The 20253-nt window shown below is 38.8% G+C and overlaps 1 protein-coding gene across 3 annotated transcripts in view; it reads left to right on the forward strand.

Moving 5' to 3' along the window:
• LOC127642899 (zinc finger ZZ-type and EF-hand domain-containing protein 1-like) overlaps positions 1–20253 on the forward strand; it is a 65977-nt gene that overhangs the window by 10659 nt on the left and 35065 nt on the right. Inside the window, exons 6-31 of one of the 3 annotated variants that reach the window (XM_052125336.1) lie at positions 844–1054; positions 1311–1427; positions 1708–1886; positions 2311–2409; positions 2551–2642; positions 2998–3143; positions 3429–3534; positions 3975–4193; positions 4379–4470; positions 4608–4798; positions 5636–5769; positions 5888–5958; positions 6384–6498; positions 6714–6873; positions 7005–7126; positions 7359–7481; positions 9497–9666; positions 9821–9902; positions 10341–10542; positions 11452–11600; positions 11713–11956; positions 12170–12249; positions 14051–14141; positions 18153–18648; positions 19738–19902; positions 19998–20117. In XM_052125336.1, coding sequence (XP_051981296.1) covers positions 844–1054; positions 1311–1427; positions 1708–1886; positions 2311–2409; positions 2551–2642; positions 2998–3143; positions 3429–3534; positions 3975–4193; positions 4379–4470; positions 4608–4798; positions 5636–5769; positions 5888–5958; positions 6384–6498; positions 6714–6873; positions 7005–7126; positions 7359–7481; positions 9497–9666; positions 9821–9902; positions 10341–10542; positions 11452–11600; positions 11713–11956; positions 12170–12249; positions 14051–14141; positions 18153–18648; positions 19738–19902; positions 19998–20117 — 3976 coding nt within the window. The remainder of the gene's footprint in view (positions 1–843; positions 1055–1310; positions 1428–1707; positions 1887–2310; positions 2410–2550; positions 2643–2997; positions 3144–3428; positions 3535–3974; positions 4194–4378; positions 4471–4607; positions 4799–5635; positions 5770–5887; positions 5959–6383; positions 6499–6713; positions 6874–7004; positions 7127–7358; positions 7482–9496; positions 9667–9820; positions 9903–10340; positions 10543–11451; positions 11601–11712; positions 11957–12169; positions 12250–14050; positions 14142–18152; positions 18649–19737; positions 19903–19997; positions 20118–20253) is intronic. The other 2 variants (XM_052125337.1, XM_052125338.1) reach the window with 2 other exon arrangements.

Below are 20253 nucleotides of genomic sequence, written 5' to 3' on the forward strand. Positions count from 1 at the left end.
ACTTTAATCGGATCTCTATCCAATCACAGTGGAGAAGCATTTGGCTGCAAGGTGTATATGCAATCCAGCTAAAGAAGATCCAGATACTATCCGGATGTGAAACGCATGTTAATGCAAGGTGTAAATGGGGCCAGAGTGACCGAATGAGGGAGGAAAATAATAATGTTTTACAGATATATTCCTGTTTTCTGCAAAAAAATTTAAATAAAACCTTACTAATAATAAACGTGAACCTCAATGAACTTATTAAAATAATAAATGATTAAAAAAAAGGCACGTCATGACAATTTAACATTAGATAACTACATTAGTTAACATGACCTAACATTGAACAACACTATTAAAGAATTTATTAATGTTGGTTAATGTATTAATACATTTCTACATAAATGAATAATACATTTTTTTACATGAAAAGTTGTATGAATGAACATTAGTTAATGCATTATGAACTTAACACAAATACATAATAAACAATAGTATTTTGATAAATTAACATTAAGTTTAATAAATGCTGGGAAATGTCATTTTTCATTGTTAGTTTCTGATATTCCTAATGCATTTACTAATGTTAACAAATGGAACCTTATTGTTAAGTGTTACCAAATACTTTTTGGGCTCAACCACTGACATGAGTTTGGGGCAGAAGTACTTGTTTTTCAATTGTAGTTTGAAAGCAATCATTATTTTTGTATACATTTCTACTTTATTGTCTGGATGTTTAGTTTAAGGATGTACTTGTGTTATGTCCACTCAAGTGTTTCAGATGATGTTTGCATTTAGAGAACCCTTGTAAATTCATACTGATCATTGAGTGGTAAAGCTCTTCTTTTTCTGTCTCAGATATTCAGATAAATATTAAGCGTTGTCTAAGCGATGGCTGTGATACACGTATTCATGGTCTAAAAACAATGGGCTACCAGATCACCAAGAGTAAAGAAGTTTCAGTATCCGATGCCTCAGCTATTTGGTATCTGTCACTCCTTACATCTCTGGTCACCGCTTCCATGGAAACCAACCCTGTACTTGCGCAGACTGTTCTGCAGAGCACGCAGTAAGTCAGGAGAAATAGCTAATGAATGTTGCATATACGTGTGTGTGTGTGTGTGTGTGTGTGTGTGTGTGTGTGTGTGTGTGTGTGTGTGTGTGTGTGTGTGTGTGTGTGTGTATGTATGTATGTATATATGTATGTATATATGTATGTATGTGTATATATATATATGTATGTATGTATATATATGTATGTATATATATGTATATGTGTATGTGTATATTTTTACTTATTATATTTTACTTTTTCCATTATCTAGAAAAGCCTTACAGCACATGCCGCCTCTGTCCTTAACGGCATCTTCAACTGAGTTCCCCAAATTCTTCTCCGCAAACATTCTAGAAGAAGTGGACGGGTTTTTACTGCGTATAGCAGAGTAAGAAATAACCTTGCACACATCAGCATGAGCTACAAAAGCTCAACTCAATTTAGCACATGTTTAGATCTGTTATTAATAAGTCAAAACAATGCTGACTGGGACAGCAATAGCGGCAAACCCCTTTTGGATTTAATTATACAATACAAGTCAGGTTGGTAATAATAGAAGACTGTTTTCTATCAATGAATAATTACAGCAATTTAATGTGATTGTACACTCTGTCCCATTCTGTTGAGAAAGCTTATCGGAAGTGCTTTGCTTTTAACTTTCTCATTAGCTGCTGTGTGTCTCCTGAGGCTGAGCTGACTTTGTTAGCGTTTGCTCTGGCTCGAGGCAGTGTGGCTAAAGTTCTCATCTCTCTGTCTGGTATCTGTGAGCATATGGACTCAGAATACAGAGCTTCCTCACTGTTGGCATCTATGGTGTCAGTCCGGCTAAGGCTGCTTTATCGTAATGGTAATACACATTAGTTTTATAGAGCATTTGTATCTTTTTAAAAATCTAATTTCAGTTCAAACTGTTTTCACATGATGTTCAGGAAGTAAACTAAGCTTCAGTGTAGTGAAGTACACCAACAGTGAAATCTCATTGGTCAAATCCAGCACCACATGTATCTAATGTACCTATGTATGTAAATGTCAAATATGGACAAGGAAACTTTCATTATCATATAGCATTTTGTTTTCAGTGAGGTTAGAAATCTTTGATACTCAAAACACAACGGGTCACACCTAATTAGGGTGAGGTGTAGCAATAATGACAAATGTCATCTCCACTTGTTTAATCGAAGCCCACTCCTCGCTGTAGAGCAACCGGGAATAGCTGAATTTGCCCAAATGCACAATAGTATGTGTAAATCTGTGTGTGTGGTGGTGTGTAGGTAAACCCCTCCAGCTGCATCTTCAGGCATGTGATGTTAAGAGTAAAGAGGAGAAGTCTGGCCCAGAAAACATGCTGACTGAACCCAACACTGGAGATGGTACATGCACCTTACATTCACACTCTGCCTCATATTGGTTTTATATAGCTACTTTGTGTTTTTTTGCATCTGAAATGATCAGGAAGAAAAGGTCATTCAAAGTTGATTCCTTTAAAGTGGATGTTTAATGTGGACCTGCAGGTTTCCTGACAGAGAATGGAAAGAGGAAAGCCAGTGTGATCCTGTCCACTGAAGACCAGAGCTGCTTTCAGGTCACACAGATCAAGATAAAGGTGGGTCCGTTTTTTCTGTGAGAGAAGCTTTAGTGCAGACTCATTTGTATATTATGCTTCGATTATGTTCTTATAATGTATGATACTAGCTTTGACTTATTGAACATATTTCAGAAAATTATAATGTTGGATATGGATTGCTCTTTAGACATAAACCTTTAATTTAGACACATATTCCTGACAGCCAAAATAGATATATTTTTTATTTTTATACCATATAAAGGAGGAAACTATTTGGTAATAGTATAAAAGTAATTATATTTGTATATATTTTTTTATTTTTCAAGTGTCACAACTGGCCACACTACAACTGTAAACACAAACACATAGACTCAAGTATGTTTTTCCATCTCAGGTGCGTAAAGGAGCGATTGGTGCTAAATGTGGCTTGGTGTATGCATACAATGACAGCGAGGCATTTGATGCAGATAAACACTTCAAAAGGTTTAAAAAGTATGACAGCTGGGACTACAAAGACTACAAAGTATTTGTCCAAGACAGGTATTGATACTTGGTCTGTTTAGAGAGAATATTTGAGAAACGTATTGTTTATTTTAATGTATTATTTGATTGAGTTATGCTCATTTATTTATCTAGAGTTAACAATGCAATAGATTATGCAGTGTTGCTTACCATGGAGGAAGAATTGATCATCTTGTCCAATGACTGTTAGAGTATGTTTTGGTCTTGTTAGTGCTGCCAAGATGGCTGTAAATTCTATGAGAATGCTCCTGTGAGTCAATTGACCTCATGAAGGACACATTCTTGTATTATCACTCACTGTAGCACAAAAATACCAAAGACAAGTGAAGAGGAGCCGATTGGCTGGTTTGAGGTTGAGGAAGACTGGAACAATGTGGAGATCAAACTTCAGCAATGTCGAGTGTCAAAGGTATGAATTCAATGTTTCTTTTTCTCTCTCTCTGTCCTTTTTTTCATTTTTTGGTGAAGTGTGTAATTTCTGTCACTAGCAGCACCAAAATGAAATGCAGAATGTATTTATTTCAAACAAATACTGCAGTCCTGCCCCAAACTTATGCCATTGTTTGAGCTGGTGTTGCAATGTTGGGCTTGTCGGGATGTTTGAACGGGCATACATTTTTTTTTTTAAAGCGCTGCAGATGAATGGCTCACTTATTTAGTTGTCTCTGCATATTAACCCTAAAAAGGTTTTTGTTTTTTGAGAAGTCAGCGGACCTCAAGGCAAACGCTCCTATTGATTAGGATTTCTGCATCAACATAAAGAAGTTGCACATTAATATGGCAACTCTAAAAACTATAATTATATGCATTAGACATTCTTTTGCAAATTAACGCTCTCTCTGTCTGTAGTTTCTGATGGTGAAGTTCCTGTGTGCCAGGCAGGACACAGCAGAGCGACTGGGCATTCAGCAGATGAGTTTCAGTGGGTATTTGTGTCCAGACTCTGAGCGTTTGGATGATGTGGAGGATCTGAGCACTCAGGCAGAGGGGAGCGTCTCTGGTCTAGTCACTGGCCTCACGCTCATGAAGAAAACCCTCTACTTCATCCAGCAGCTCACCAGAGACATGGTACATCCACCATTATTCACTCTGAAAATACATGTCATCAGATACAGTATAAGCAGTCACATCATGACTGTGACCTGATTGAAACACAACAAGTTTATATACTGTGTAGATGTAGTGGCCCATCCATGCTAGATTTGCCAGCATCTCCAAAATAGAGTTTAATAAACCGTAAGCCTGTGTTACAGGATGTGTCTTTTTCCAAGCAGAAGTCCCATTTGGACTTCAGTGACCTCAACCTGCTTCTGTTCTGGGACTTTTACCGCAAACTCAGATCTTTGTGAGTTCAAACTGCCATTATCAACTGCAGTAAACATAATAATGAAAAATGTGGATTATAACTTGACAGGCTAGTATTTGTAGTTATGTGTTATCTCATATCTTTCTGTCTGTCTGTGTTTGTGCATACACTCTCAGTGAGGGAGAGGAGGCAGTCAAGACTAGAGTTCTGCTACTTCAGCTGCTGCAAAACTGTTTCCCAATGCTGCCCAGCTTGACCGAGTCCCAGCCATCAGACGTCACAGCCTCTTCGTCTGCATCAGCCTCAGCCAGCACACACGTCGACCCTGCAGAAGCTGTCGGGGAGCTTTACTGTTACTTGTGTCAAGGTGTGAACTTGCAAACTACACTCATACCGCCATGTGACTCATAATGACGCTGCCAAACACATGACAACACTCTGCGATGGTTTGTTTTCAGTGCCTTACTGCTGATTGTGCAGGGCATTTTGCATTCCTGGACAGCTGTTGGAGTCACATTACAGAGTTGAACTATGGGTCATTGTGATGAACCATTCAGTGCAGAATAGAACAACACATTAAAGGAATTGACAGTGCTGTCGTAATTTGCTCACACTCATGTTGTTCCAATATATTATAATTGTACTCTGCGGAATACAAATGAAAACATTTTTATAAATATTCCTGTCCATCTTTTTAATACAAAGGCAGTTGATAATGACTCTCTTTAAAGCTATAAAAAGGAGCCAAAATTATCATAAAAGTAGTCAATGTTACTTGTGCACCTTCTGAAGGCATATGATTTGGGGAGAAACAATCTGAAATGGAAGTCCATTTTCAGTGAAAATCTTGACTTCTGTTGCACATACATGAGCTCATGAGAAAAGCTTGAACCTGTTGTTCAGCATCAAAAAACAAACAAAAAGTTTTGTGTGCTAATATGAACATGCATTCATGAATGTGCAACACGTTTGTTTACTTAAAAGTAGAAAAATCTCCTTTTGTGTTCCGTTTAAAGTCTTATGGGTTTGGAATGATTTATGGGTTTGAATTTTCATTTTTGGTTAAACTATACCTTTAATGTACACCACATAATATTCATTATTTCCAGGTGACAGTGTGCCAAGGCAGATATTTATGGCAGAAAATAGATTTTTTTTTATGTGGCAGGAGTTTGAGACTGTAACTCTAGTTTATGTTCTGAAGTGGTGGATGGGCCTGAAGGAGAGACTGCAGTGGAGAAAGCTCTAAGGAAAGAAGCTGTGAAAGCCATTCTCAGTGGAGCTGCCATCTTCTTCCCTGTCAAAAAGAGCAGGAGAGATAAGCTCTTCCATATGATGGTAAGGATGTGTGTGTTGATCGATGAGATTGACTTTGCTTATTATATAATTTATACATTTCTTTTTTGTTTTTTTATTTTATTTTTATTGTTGATTTTTTTTATTTTTTTTTTTAAAGAAAAATATAACAGAGGAAAATCAACCAGAGTCTGTGAAACTTACATTTGAGTCACTCTGCAATTACTTCAGGTATCAAACTCCCTCTAAACCCTCCCTGTCCTATCCTTTTCTCCTCTGTCCCCATCCTAGCCTGTCCCCACTCTGTCCCGTCCTCTTCTATTTTGTCCCATCCTTTTCTATTCTGTCACTGTCCTGTCCTCTTCTGTTTTGTCCCCATTCTGTCCAGTCACCTTATGGTTTGTCTCCGTTCTGGCCTGTCCTGAGTGTTCTTCTCCCTCCTTGTCCTCTTTCATTTAGTCCCTGTTGTGTCCTGCCCTCTTTTCCCTCTGTTCCTGTACAGTCCTTTTCTCTTCTGTCCCAAAAATGAAAATGTCATAATTTACACAATCCTATGTCATTCCAAACCCTGTCCTAACTTGTCCAGTTGACTTCTCCTCTGTTCCCACCTTGTCCTATACTTCCTGCTCTCACAAATCGGCACAATTCTTTTCCAGTGATCAGGACCCGAGAGGTCTCCTCCTGCTGCCCCCGACAGGAGCCCCATCCGACTTTAACATCTCACCTATCTTGACCGTCATGGACACTCTGCTCGTTGTGGCCACCAGTGAGGTGTGTTCCTTCATGCTGACAGCCACCAGCCTCATCTAGTCTCATGAACACTCCACATAGACCTTTGCAAATAGCTGACACATGCTTTGGATGTTTACACTTCACTAACATCTGTTAGCTGAGACCTATGGTGAAAGGTTTTGCTTTCTAGCTTTATGAAGAGTAACTTATTGTTTATTCATGTAATAAATAGCCCTCCCTTCTCTCTCTTTCAGTGTGAGGTGTTGATGATGGACTCCAGTGGAGGGTCCATTTGGAGGGTCCTGCTCTCTTTGTTCTGGGCTCTACAGGGCAGTCTGCTCTCCTGGTGCTTCCTGCAGCTCAAAGGAGGAACTGCCACCTCTGCAGAACTGGCCAGGGAAATCTTGCTTAAATGTATGGAGTGCTTTTCTTGTTTCTTTAGTTTGGTTTTACAAAGCCCTTCAAAATACTTAGAAACATTGGTTTTGGATCATCAGTTGTGTTCTATGTGTTAATAAATGTGTTCTTTTTCTATTGGCTTGTAGATGTGGAACAGTTCCTGGTTGGTACCAGAGACATACTGAGTTCTCTGATTAATCGTTTCTCTGGAGCTGACATCATGGACAAACTCAGCAAATCAATCCTCGCCATAACAACAAGACAGCTGGTAGCAAACCTTCTATCATAATACTACAAACTGTACCCTTATCCTGTGGTATCTGTACTGTACCTATTCAACTGCTCGCTTTACTGTTAAAACACAACAGGTGCTTTACTTCTAGGGAGGAAATTTACATTCTGTGGTGATTCTATCAGTGATTAAAATGATCATGACCTGTCTTGCCTTATCCATGGTGTTATGTGTTTTGACTGAGTGTATATACGGTGTCCTGTTGCAGACAATCTTCCTGCTGGAGCTGTGTGCTCTGGATATTCCTCACTGTGTGCTGCTCAAGAGATTCTATCCTCTGGCTGACCTGCTCAAGAAGCTCTCCAGTGACACCGAGGACATCTTCTCTAAGGTCAGTCCACATGTTTGGTATGTGTGATAAAGCTTTTTTTATTCATATAAAATAAATACAATTAAAATGAATGGTAATTCTTAGGTATGTGATCACTTTTAAAGGGGTCATGGCATGAGGAATATTTTCCTTGATCTTTTCACATATACAGTAAGAGTTCATTGTACTATAAAAACATATTGTAAGTTTCAGAACTCAAAACTTCCTCCTCACTGCAAAAAGAGCATTTGTTAAAACCAAGCTGCCAAAACATCTACTTCCTCCATATTTTCATGTCACACTGTGGTAGACATTTGAATCTGACCACCTCCACAACAATGCATCAACAAGTACTTGCCTTATCACTTCCGTAACCCCACCCAGTAGCGGTGAGCAGAGAGCCTGTCATAACAGTGGCCGCTTACTGTCAAGTCAAGGAGAAGCAGCTCCAAAACAGAGGCCAGAATGAGGGTGGAAAATTAGCATGTTTTACAAATGTTTGACCTTTTTTTTTTACTTCTATTATAAGTGAACCTCAAGGAACATTAAAATAGACCCCTTTAAACAGAAAGAAATGGTAGTAGTGGGATAGTATTTTTGATTATCTTATATGTAGAGCCCGACCGATATGGGATGTTTGAGACAGATACCGATTTTAGAGGGGGAAAATTCGCCAGTTACCGACATGTGGCCAATATAGCACATTTTTGAGCTGGAATGAAAACAGACCTTTTCTATGTGAATTGTGCACCGATATGACTATGCAAAGGTACTCAGAAGGCTGCTTTCTTAAATATTTTTTATCAAAGAATATTTTACATTATTATTATTATTATATATTGTTAACAAATTCTAGGAATTAACACTGAGAAAATAAAAATACAATAAATTGCTTAATAAACATCAGTACTGTATGTTCAGTATCAGTCAGTTGCTGACCATTTAAATAAAGAATAAATAAAGAAAATAAAATAGCAATCAGTACTCTGTTTAGTATCAGTCTATTGCTGACCATTTAAATAAAGAATAAAAATACAAGAAATAGCTAAATAAAAATCAGTACTGTTATGTTTAGTATCAGTCAGATGCTGACCATTAAAGTAAAGAATAAATTCAAATAAAATAAATAGCTAAATAAACATCAGTAGTACTGTTTAGTATCATTAAAATGTTGACCGTTTAAATGAAGAATACATAAAAATAAAATAAATAGCTAATAAACATCAGGGGCCGGTTGCACCAGTTATACGTATGTTACAACTTAGCCTAGTTGTGGCGTAAATGGGCACCAAGTAAAAATGTATGCACTTCTATTATTGCACCATTACATTTATGTAAGACGTAACACTACGTATAAACTAAATATAAACTAAAATTACAGAAGCCTCCGACCAGGAGCAACTGATTAAATAAAAAATCAGACTCTCATAATGACATCAATGAGCTCATGTTTTGGTTGACAGGCTTCAGTCCTTTCGACATGTATGATGATGTTAGCATTTACTCTCGTTTACATTTACGAGAGAGATTTACATTTACATTACTGACTGCTCTGACAAACTATTGCTGGCTAACATTACAAACAGATGTGATAAACATGGTTGTCAGGGACAGGGTTAATGTTATATTAGTTATATAAAATGATGGGCTCATCGTTTATTAACTTTCCAGTTTGTATTTCACAAACCAGTTCGCAATTTACTGATAAGACACCACTGAACTCCGCCCTGTCTGCTGAGCCACCAATAGTTCAGCTCTATAAAGAGTTGGAGCGCACTCTGCTGGAAAAAACTACATTATGACACCAATTCTAAAGCATTGTTTTCTGCATTATATGTTCTGAAAAAAAAGTTTTCATAAATGCGCACATCTGTAAACATATACGTGATACCGATATATCAGTGAAAGGCTAATATCACTACTTGTATGATCACATTTGAGATGAAGAGTCTAGTCATATCAGTGTAGTCTAAGAGAAAAATCTGCTTTTGTTCTGCATATAGTGGTGGGCACCCATTCGTTTTGTGTGTTTGTAGGTTGATATGGAGGGCTGTCAGCAGATGCAGCAGCCTGTGGTATTGAGGACGTGGCAGATGGAGTCCCCTCATAACTACGAGAACAGCAGACATGAGACCACCGTCTTTGTCTGTCCTGGAGCCTCATCATTCGAGGTGGAGTTTGATGAACGTTCAGAAACAGAGAAAAGGTGTGAAGAATTCTCAATTGCTACCTTCTGCCAATAGCAGAACTCAAATTCTTTCCTGTCACAGAAACCTTCACGTAGCTTGAGTTCAGTCATTTGCTTGTTGAACTTTTAGTATGTATTGTATTCTGACTAATTGAATGGGGTTTTGATCTAGATACGACTATTTGGAATTCACTGATGCCAGGGGTGGAAAAGTGCGATACGATATGAAGGTCGGCACGGAGAAATGGCCAAAGGTACAGTGTAAAAACAGTTTTATTAATCTGTTGTAAATAAATTAATAAATCTTCCAACTGTGAAGTGTGATTGGATGAGTCGTGTTTGAAACCGTAAAATAACTATAAATGCACACCTCTTATTGCACATTATAATAATGCGATACATAGTTTAGCAAACTTAACATTGAACATTGGTGACTTTTTATCATAGTGCATTTTTCTTTGTACTTTAAAAGCATTCCTGTGGTAAAATGACTGTAATGTATGGTCCCTCGTAGCTTATTGATTCAAGATTTAAAGCTGAGACTGTGTAATTAAAAACTCCTCGATAATTTAAACGTTTTTTTTATTTTTTTTTATTTAAAATTCTATCAGTCTTCCATTTCAGTCTGCTACCCTATCTTGAGGAATAATAAAGATAAGTCTTCTGTATAATAAATAGTGTTTTCTTTTCAGAAAGTGACGTTTAAAGCTGGTCCCCAGCTGCAGTTTCTATTCCACTCAGACAGCAGTAATAATGAGTGGGGTTACAAGTTCACAGTCACAGCGTATGGCCTGCCAGACATCACTGTTTCCTGGACGTCTGATATGCAGCTCCTTGTTTCCAGGCTGATGGGCCGTCTGGCCTCACGTACCATGGCATTGAAGTCACCTTACGGTGAGCGTACATACATACACACACACACCTTAGAGTTTGTTTTCAGCTATTTGCATACCTCTGGAACACACAAAAAATATCATATCACCATGTAGATCTAGACTGTTTGCCCACTAAAGCTAAGCAGGGTTGAGCATGGCTAGTACAAGGATGGGAGACCTGGGGAAAACTAAGATTGCTGCTTGAAGGTGTTATTGAGGCCAGCAGGGGGTGCTCACCCTGCGGTTTGTGTGGATCCTAATGCCCCAGTATAGTGACGGAGACACTCTACTGTAAAAAGGCACCATCCTTTGGATGAGACGTTAAACCGAGCGATCAATGACCATAAAACCTAACTCTCTATGACCATTAAAAATGTGAATGATTAGGGGTGTAACCCAGGTGTCCTGGCCAAATTCCCCCATTGTTCCTTAACTATCATGGCCTCCTAATTATCCCAATCCATTAATTGGCTGTATCACTCTACTCTCTCCTCTCCATCAACAGCTGGTGTGGTGAGCGTACTGGCACACTATGCTCATCCAGGTGGTTGTTGCACACTGATGGTGATTGAGGAGAGTCTCCTGTTCCCTATGTAAAGCTCCTTGGGTGACAAGAGATACAATTTTTAGGTGATTAAGCGGTGGGTAGCACCGCTCATTGTGATTTGTATTCTGCTCCACTTGACTGACTTATATGTACTTACTGACTGTAACTGTGTCGCGTCATGTTGATTTTTTTTTTTGTTTTTACTGTGGATGGTTAAATAATTTAATCGTGCCTGGTCAGGACACAGTGTTAGGGAGGGACTTGTAGGGAGGAATTTTTTTTTTCCTCCATATTTACCAAGTCTTACCATTTGTTAAGGCAACCCCTTTGGACCTTCTTGGCATTGAATATCTTCATTTTTGTCTGTTTTCCTCTTTAAAGAGATCCGTGGTGTGAAGGAACTGCCTGCAGGCATAATGAACCATGTGCTGTCCTCTCCTCTATGGAAGCCTTTGTTCAGACATGGACTGAGTGGTTTTTCCAGCGGAGGAATCTTGGCACTGTCCAGCTTGGAAAATGGACAGGTAAAGGTACAAAAGTGTACTCTCATTAAGTGTTGTATGTGATTGTTTTTAAATCCAAGAAAGCAGTACTTCTAATTGTAATATAATTTATGCTCCTTGTACAAATTGTGTTCCACAGGAATCATCAGCTCCTTTGAAAGATGATTTGGTGGAGTTCCTCATGGAGTTTGCCTGTTGGGATCCTTCCCAAGATTCTTCTGATGGCAGGGCAGAGCTCATGAGGACTCTAATGATGGCCCTAAAGAAGCAGCCAGTCCGGAACGAGATTGCTGCAGGATGCAAAGTGGACCAGGCTGTGAACGCCACCTGGGCAGCTATGGTGTATCACACACCAGCATTTCACCATTGTCTTAGGAGCTTTGGTAAATAAAGACCCTGGAACACTGATACAATTTGTCCTTCAGATACACTGTAACTCGCTTTGGATAAAAGCATCTGCCAAATGCATAAAATGGAAAGTTATATTTCATCGACCCACATTGTTGAAGTGATCACACTACAAAAAAATGCACTTTAACATATGTTATTTTGACAACATTCCTTTTTCCCTTTCCCCTTGTTTTCTTGTATATTAGTTGCTAAAAATGGTCAGAGCAGTCTTAGTGATGACCTCATGCAGGTCTTCACCCTGGCAGATGGCATCAAAACATGGATGGTAAGTCTGACTTATGAGTCCAGCTTTGACGATAAATGGTAGTGTTTTATTTACTTTAAGAATATCAGAATAATAGTACAGAGAATTATTTATTTCAGCTTTTATTTCTTTCATCACATTCCCATTGGATCGGAAGTTTAAATACGCTTTGTAATTGAATTTGAATTTGAATTATTATTGTTGAGGATAACCCCTTGAGATGAAACATCTCGTTTTCGAGGGGGTCCTCGAGACAAAGACAAAGATAATACAATACATATACATTCACTCACACTAAAGCTCTACCTCATCCCGCCTCGCCTCGCCCTGCCCGCCCAGCCCACCAGGCCCACTAGGCCCACCAGGCCCACCAACTCCTTATTGGAAACAAATCCATATATAAAACAAATTGCAGTAATACGCTTTGTAATATTTGGTATAATCACCATTAAATTGTTTACCTTGGGGCAAACATTTTGGGAAGCCTTCCACAAGCTTCTTACAATAAGTTGCTGGAATTTTGGCCCATTCCTTTAGACAGAACTGGTGTAACTGAGTCAGGTTTGTAGGCCTCCTTGCTTGCACACACTTTTTTAGTTCTGCCCTGATTGAGGTCAGGGCTTTGTTATGACCACTACAATACCTTGACTTTGTTGTCCTTAAGCAATTTTGCAACAACTTTGGAAGTATGCTTGGTCACTCACTGTCCATTTGGAAGACCCATTTGCGATAACTTCCTGGCTGATATCTTGAGATGTTGCTTCAATATATCCACATTATTTTCCTCCTTCATGATGCCATCTATTTTGTGAAGTGCACCATACCATCCTGCAGCAAAGCACCCCCACAACAAGATGCTGCCACCCCCATGCTTCACAGTTGGGATAGTGTTCTTCGGTTTGCAAGCCTCACCCTTTTTCCTCCAAAAATAATGATGGCCATTATGGTCAAAGAGCTCAATTCATTCATTCATTCATTCATTGTTTCTTTAGACAATAGGACATTTCATGATCTTTGTTCCCATCTGCACTTGCAAACTGTAGTTTGGCTTTTTTATGTTGTTTTGGAGCATTGGCTTCTTACTTGTTGAGCAACCTTTCAGGTTATGTTGAAATTGGACTCGTTTTACTGTGGATATAGATACTTGTCTATCTGTTTCCTCCAGCCTCTTCACAAGGTCCTTTGCTGTTGTTCTGGGATTTATTTGCACTTTTCTCACCAAACTACATTAATCTCTAGGAGACAGAATGCATCTCCTTCCTGAGAGGTATGATGGCTGCGTGGTCCCATGCTGTTTATACTTGTGTACTATTGTTGGTACAGATGAATGTGGTACCTTCAGGCATTTGGAAATTGATGAACCAGACTTGTGGGGGTCCACCATTTTTTTTCTGACTTTTTGGCTGATTTCTTTAGATTTTCCCATGATTTCAAGCAAAGAGGCACTGAGTCTGAAGGTAGGCCTTAAAATGCATCCACAGTTACTCCTCCAATACAGTACACCTCCTATCAGAAGCTAATTGTCTAAAGCCTTTTCTGGAATTTTACAAGCTGCTTAAAGGCACTATTAACTTATTGTATGGAATCTTCTGACCCAATGGAATTGTGATAGTCAATTAAAAGTGAAACAATCTGTCTGTAAACAATTGCTGGAAAAATTACTCATGTCATGTACATAGTAGATGCCCTAAACAATTGCCAAAACTATATTTTGCTAATATGAAGTGTATGTAAACTTCTGACTTCAAGTATGTATGTATGTACTGTGTATATACTGTGTACTGTGTATATATTTGCTACATATACTGTATGTGTTTGGTAGTTGGAGATGAAACAGCGCTACCTTGTAGCTAAAATGAATGGACTAGAGGAAAAAGAGGAAGGACAGAATGAGGTTACTATGGAGTCACTTGGTAAGTTTTGCTGCCAAAGACACATATAGAAAATAATGAAGAGGGATGGAGGGTGCGTTAGCACGTATGGAGTAGTCTGCCACCGTTTTTTTTGTTTAATATTTCTGTCAACATACCAGTTTGCCCTATATGTGAGGTCACCCACCGTATGAGGCATGTTTGTTAGTGGTCGACCGATACTGATTTTTTTAATGGCTGATGCTGATATCCAGATAGCAGGGTGGCCGATAGGCTGATACAATGCCGATGTGCCAATATCTTTCTTCGTGCGAAAGTAAATGATCTGGAAGGCCGCTCTCATACAAATTTCTTAACTTGAAATTTGTGGGGATTAAAGAAGGAGAGGAGCAGAGAAAACCCACTGCATTCATTACAGAATTGATCTCTGCACTGTGTGGCCATGGCAAGTTTCCTAAACCTGTCATAGTTGATTGTGTCATTGATCGCTACAGCTGAATCCTACGGAACAGGAGAGACCAGGGCCTATTATTGCGAAGCTACATCACGACAGTGACAAGAAACTGATTCTCCGCCTGAGCTGTGAAAATGCTCTGCTATACCATAAGGGGAGGCAGAAGCATATCTTTACAGATTATGTGACTGAGGTGGCTTCCAAACGGCATGCATTCAGTATGATGCTTAAAACTTTAAAGGATGCTGGAATGGCCTGCTCTCTCCGTTTTTTTCAGCAAAGTTGCAGGTCAAACACAAGGACTTCATTGTGATCTTCATCGCACATGGAGAAGTACAAAAGTTGATTGATTTTCATTGCATTCAGGTAATTTGAAACTTTGGACTGTCATTTTGATCTGATTTTGGGCAGACCGTAAGGACTTAATTGATTTATTCTTTGATTGTTTTCTTATGTGAATGGTATTTTTGTTTACATTCTGTGATGGGTGAGCAGCCGGGGCACGTGATGGAGGATAGGTTTTTCTTTGTGAATAAGTCCTTGTGTTTTTTCCATTTTGCTCCGCTATCTCCGTGGTGATGTGTAATTTTTACCATTTCAGTTGGGGAGATGGTACAAGGTGGGGGGTTTGTTCTATATGTTGCTGCCAGACTATTTGTTTTGAAGAGTTAATACCCTATATTAACCCAAGATTGCTGTTATTTGATGTAGATGACAAGGGTTGATGTACGTAGTTTCGATGGAGGAGCAAATGTCACATTTGTGATATGGAATGTACAGTAAGAGGTATGGGGCACCAGATTAAGAGAGGCAAGGTATTTTCACATTTTAAGTCCCTCCCCACTGATGTAATTTTCTAACAAGAAACCCACATTTAACCGACTGAACAGAGATGTCTTGGAGCTAATTGGATCTCACATGTATATCAGTCGTCTTTTTTCTCAAAAGCGAGAGGTGTCACTATTTTATTTTGTAAATCTATCCTGTTTTGTTTGTCTGCTGTCGTCACTGACCCAGCTGGTAGATGCATTATAGTTGCTGGTCATGTAAATTTGTTTAGAGTTGCATGCATTAATATTTATATTGCCCATATTTTGATGATCCCAATTTTTTCAGAAAGGCTTTTAATCTGCTTCCTGACACCCCAGCTCTACTAAATTAATAATCAGAGGCGATTTTAATTCTTCTTTTGATGCTTATCTGGATTGCTCCTCCTCTCGTCCCAAAGCTTAGCGATGCTGCCAGAGAATATCTGGATAAAGAGAAAAAAAGAGACTTCCTTTTAGACAAAATTTTAGAAGCGATTGGGTCCTTTCCAAATGGTAAGGCCTCTGGCCCCAATTGGTTTTGTATTGAATTTTACAAAACATACCCAGATATAGTTGCCCCACTCTTGCTGAGAGCGATAAAATGATCCATTGAAAATAGATTATTCCCTCTTTCTTTTTATGAGGCTAATATGAGTTTATTATTGTAAAAGGATAGGGATGGTACTGACCAATCAAGTTAAAGACCACTGAGTTTGCTTAATTGCAACCAGAAGGTTGTTGCCAAAGTGTTGGCCACTCGGCTGTGCAGACACTTTACAAAGTTGATTCATCCAGATCAGACTGGCTTCATTTTGGGTAGATTTTCTTTTTTGAATGTCCAGCGCTTTATGAATGTAATGTATAGTACACACACTAGGGGTTCTAAGGCTGCTATTATTTCACTGGATGCTGAAAAGGCCTTCGATCAGATTGAATGGCAATATTTGCACTTAGTCCTGGAAAAGATTGGGTTCGGCAGTAATTTTCGTTTGCTCATTAAGATGCTTTATGCTAAACCGAACTCTGCAATCCATACTAAACAGGATGAGTCAGATTGTTACAGTTGCATTAGTCCCCTTTTATTTAATCTAGTGCTGGAGCCATTGGCTATAAGGGGGGGGCTGTAAATGCCTGTCTTTCAACACTACTATTGGGCAGCAAATGTAAGCGCAAAGATGTACTGGAGAGATGGCTCCCCCAGTTTAGAGGAGTTGGCCAGAGATTACTCGAGCTGAATCTGCGTGGAATCTCACTCTGTGAAAAACATCTCTCTTCTTGCATTACTATTTTCTAATATGAATGCTGCTCTAAAATGCAGCAATATATCCAGCAATGTCCCCAATTTGTGATAGATACGAGTGTATAGCTGGACCCTAGCCCAGTCTTTTTGGTTTTGTCCATGGTTTCTGGAAGGATATATTTGCATGGTATTCTAATGCGTATGATAGGGAAAAATCACCAGAGACAGAATTGGCCATCTTTGGATGTTCTAACACATTTACAGTGAGGGAAAAAAGTATTTGATCCACTGCTGATATTGTACGTTTGCCCACTGACAAACAAATGATCAGTCTATAATTTTAATGGTAGGTTTATTTGAACAGTGAGAGACAGAATAACAACAAAAAAAAAAAAACTGAAAAACACATGTCAAAAATGTTATAAATTGAATTGCATTTTAATTAGGAAAATAAGTATTCGACCCCTCTGCAAAACATGACTTAGTACTTGGTGCCAAACGTCAGTCTCAAAACCTTAATGACTTGGAGAAGATCTGCAAAGAGGAGTGGGACAAAATCCCTCCTGAGATGTGTGCAAACCTGGTGGCCAACTACAAGAAACGTCTGACCTCTGTGATTGCCAACAACGGTTTTGCCACAAAGTACTAAGTCATATTTTGCAGAGGGGTTGAATACTTATTTCCCTCATTCAAATGCAATTCAATTTATAACATTTTTGACATGTGTTTTTCTGGATTTTTTTGTTGTTATTCTGTCTCTCACTGTTCAAATTAACCTACCATTAAAATTATAGACTGATCATTTGTTTGTCAGTGGGCAAATGTACAAAATCAGCAGGGGATCAAATACTTTTTTCCCTCACTGTATCTCTATGCCCTATCATGTGCAGCTGGCATTAATGATGGGCATGGTGTTGGCTAAAATAATTATAAAGAAGGAATGGAAAACTATAGCCCCCCCTAGTTTTAAGAGATGGCTTGATGAGATGGTCTCTGTTATACATCTGGAAAAAGAACGCTTTCATGATGCTAAGTCCTCTACAAAATTCTCTGAAATCTGGGGCCTTTTCCTCCTAAAGGTATTTGGCAACTGGAGTTAAACACATATTTGGACCTATTTGTATTTATAAGTAGACCTTTGTGATTATGTTTTGTCCTCCTGTTTACATTATTTTTGTTACATTGTTTTTTAAAAAAAAAAAATTAATTACAATTAAAATCTAGAATTCCTTTTTATATGTGCTGCGTATTTGCCACTCATTATTTTCACTGGTAGCTGGAAACACTTACTTTCTGTTGACCGTATATTTTGAATGCCTTTGTCTTATTTGAGTCATCATTACTTTACTTTTCTGTTGCTACTTTCTTTATGTGCATTGGACTAATCACTTTCCTGTCAGTAAACCACTATGGTTTCAACTGCATCAGAACGAATCACTGAATTTGTCCAACTACTTAGCCTCTCAGCGGTAATTGACTGCCGCTATATCTCCTTTAATCTGACTCTCTCTCTCTCTCTCTCTCTCTCTCTCTCTCTCTCTCTCTCTCAGCTGAGATTTGCATCAGTAGAAGCTTGTTCCTCTTTAGATTCAGTAGTGGAGGAAGCTCTTCACCTCCAGAGCCCTCTAGAGCTGAAGAGGGTGCTTGCGCTGGTCCTCTTCTCCGATCAGTTTCCACATCAGAGGGAGACTTCCACCCCAGCCATTCTCCCTCAATATCCCTGGCCCCCGAGGGAGCAGAAGCAGCGACTCCTCTAGGAACTGCTCTGCATGACCAGGCGTTCTCTGCTTCAGCAGATGTTGGACATTCCAGCATTGTCTGCGCACAGGGTGCCACAGGCTCCTCAGAAAGTCTTCAGTCCCAAATAGAACAGCCTGTGTCCCCATTAGTCTTCCCACGGAAAGCATCCTTCAGTCGGGGATGCCTGAGGCTCCTTTCCTTCCGATCGATGGAGGAGCCTCGCGTGGTGCCGCATGTTAAAGAACGCTTCCCTATCCTCAAACACATCCTCTGCTTTATGAAAGACATGGTCATCAGTGAAAACAGGTATGAACCAATTACTTCATGACACATGATAATGCTTATATTTATATTACCATGATTCTACAGATTTTGGCTTATGAACTTAAAGGGATATTTCACCCAAAAATTAAAAGATTCTGTCATCATTTACCCAAACTCATGTCATTCCTCAGCCGTACGACATTCTCTCTTCTAAGAAACACAGAAGGAGATTGTGCTGATTGACTCTTGTCCTGAAAATGTCCTGTTGGCTCTGTTCCAAACACTGGAAGTGAATGAGGACTTGGGTAGTCAAGCTCCAAAATGACCATAAATAAAAGCACCATAAATGTATTATAAAATAAGTCCATGCGCTATATTCCACTTATTCTGTAGTGACACAGTACCGTTGTGTGAAGAACAGACCAAAATTAAGGTTGTTATTCAATGAAAATCTTTCCTTCTGCCATAGCTCTGTAATCACATCCAGATTTGTTTAGCTATCCCTTAAAAACATTTCCATCAGGACTGGGTGAAAATACGATTTCAATGTCTTACATCCCAAGATCGATCTTTTACTCTATGCTCAACCATCTACTACAATGAGAGGAAATCCCTTGCATTTCCAACCAATACTCCTTCAATTCTTTACAGTCAGTTGTTGATAAAAAAATAAATAAAATAAAAAAGAAACATTTAATTCTTATCACGCATAAAATGGATGGGGTAAAGCCATTCATGTCCTGTCTTGAATGTACTCATTTACAAAGGTTCTTTACAGAAATGCTGTTTTTCTTAAAGAAACAGTACCTGTTTTTAGCACGTGTTCAACAAATCAATGTAAATACTTACAAATAGTACAAATGTAAAACTATAAATAGTACAAATTATGCAATTAAACAATAAACATGTAACAAAATATAATATATTTATTGATTGAATACATGGATGTTAATTTTTTAAAAGATAAAATGGACATTATAACTGAAATATACCCATATAATTTGACATTGAATTGGAATCTAATCGCATCGAATCGAGAGATTGTGAATCGGAATAGTTTCGAATTGTGATACCTGTATCAATACCCAGCCCTGATTTCTTGTTCTGAAATTTCTCTCTCTGTGTATGCAGTGTTCTTCATACTCTGGCTCTGAAGAAGGCTCAAGCTCTAAGTGTGTGTGAGGTTCTGGAGATCGTGCAGCAGTGTATACTCACACTGGGCAAACCACACCTCTTCCAGGCCCCCTGTATTCTGTTTCTCCAGGAACTCTTGGCATGTCAGAAAGATTTCACCAAGTATGGCCCGGAACAAAAAACAAGTAATTTCTGATGGCATAGATACCTGAGGTAACGTCTTAATATGTTTATTATAACTTTTCTTTATTTCTCAGTTACTTTTCTCAGTTGGCTGGCAGTGGGCAGGAGATGAGGGAACTTGTCAGACACTGGTATCATCGTCTGGTTCTTATGCTTGTGGAGGCCGTGCAGGGCTTCAACGCACTTAATGAGAAGTAGGTTCATTTTCCCCTCTATTAAACATTATATCTATATTACAATTAGAGTCAGTGTCTTTTCAGATTATTATACCTTTATAACTCTGTAGTCATTTTCTGTTGACTTATTTGGACAAACCCGTAATAAAGCCAC

The sequence above is a fragment of the Xyrauchen texanus genome, chromosome 4 (genome assembly GCF_025860055.1).
Source record: "Xyrauchen texanus isolate HMW12.3.18 chromosome 4, RBS_HiC_50CHRs, whole genome shotgun sequence".
Taxonomy (NCBI): domain Eukaryota; kingdom Metazoa; phylum Chordata; class Actinopteri; order Cypriniformes; family Catostomidae; genus Xyrauchen; species Xyrauchen texanus.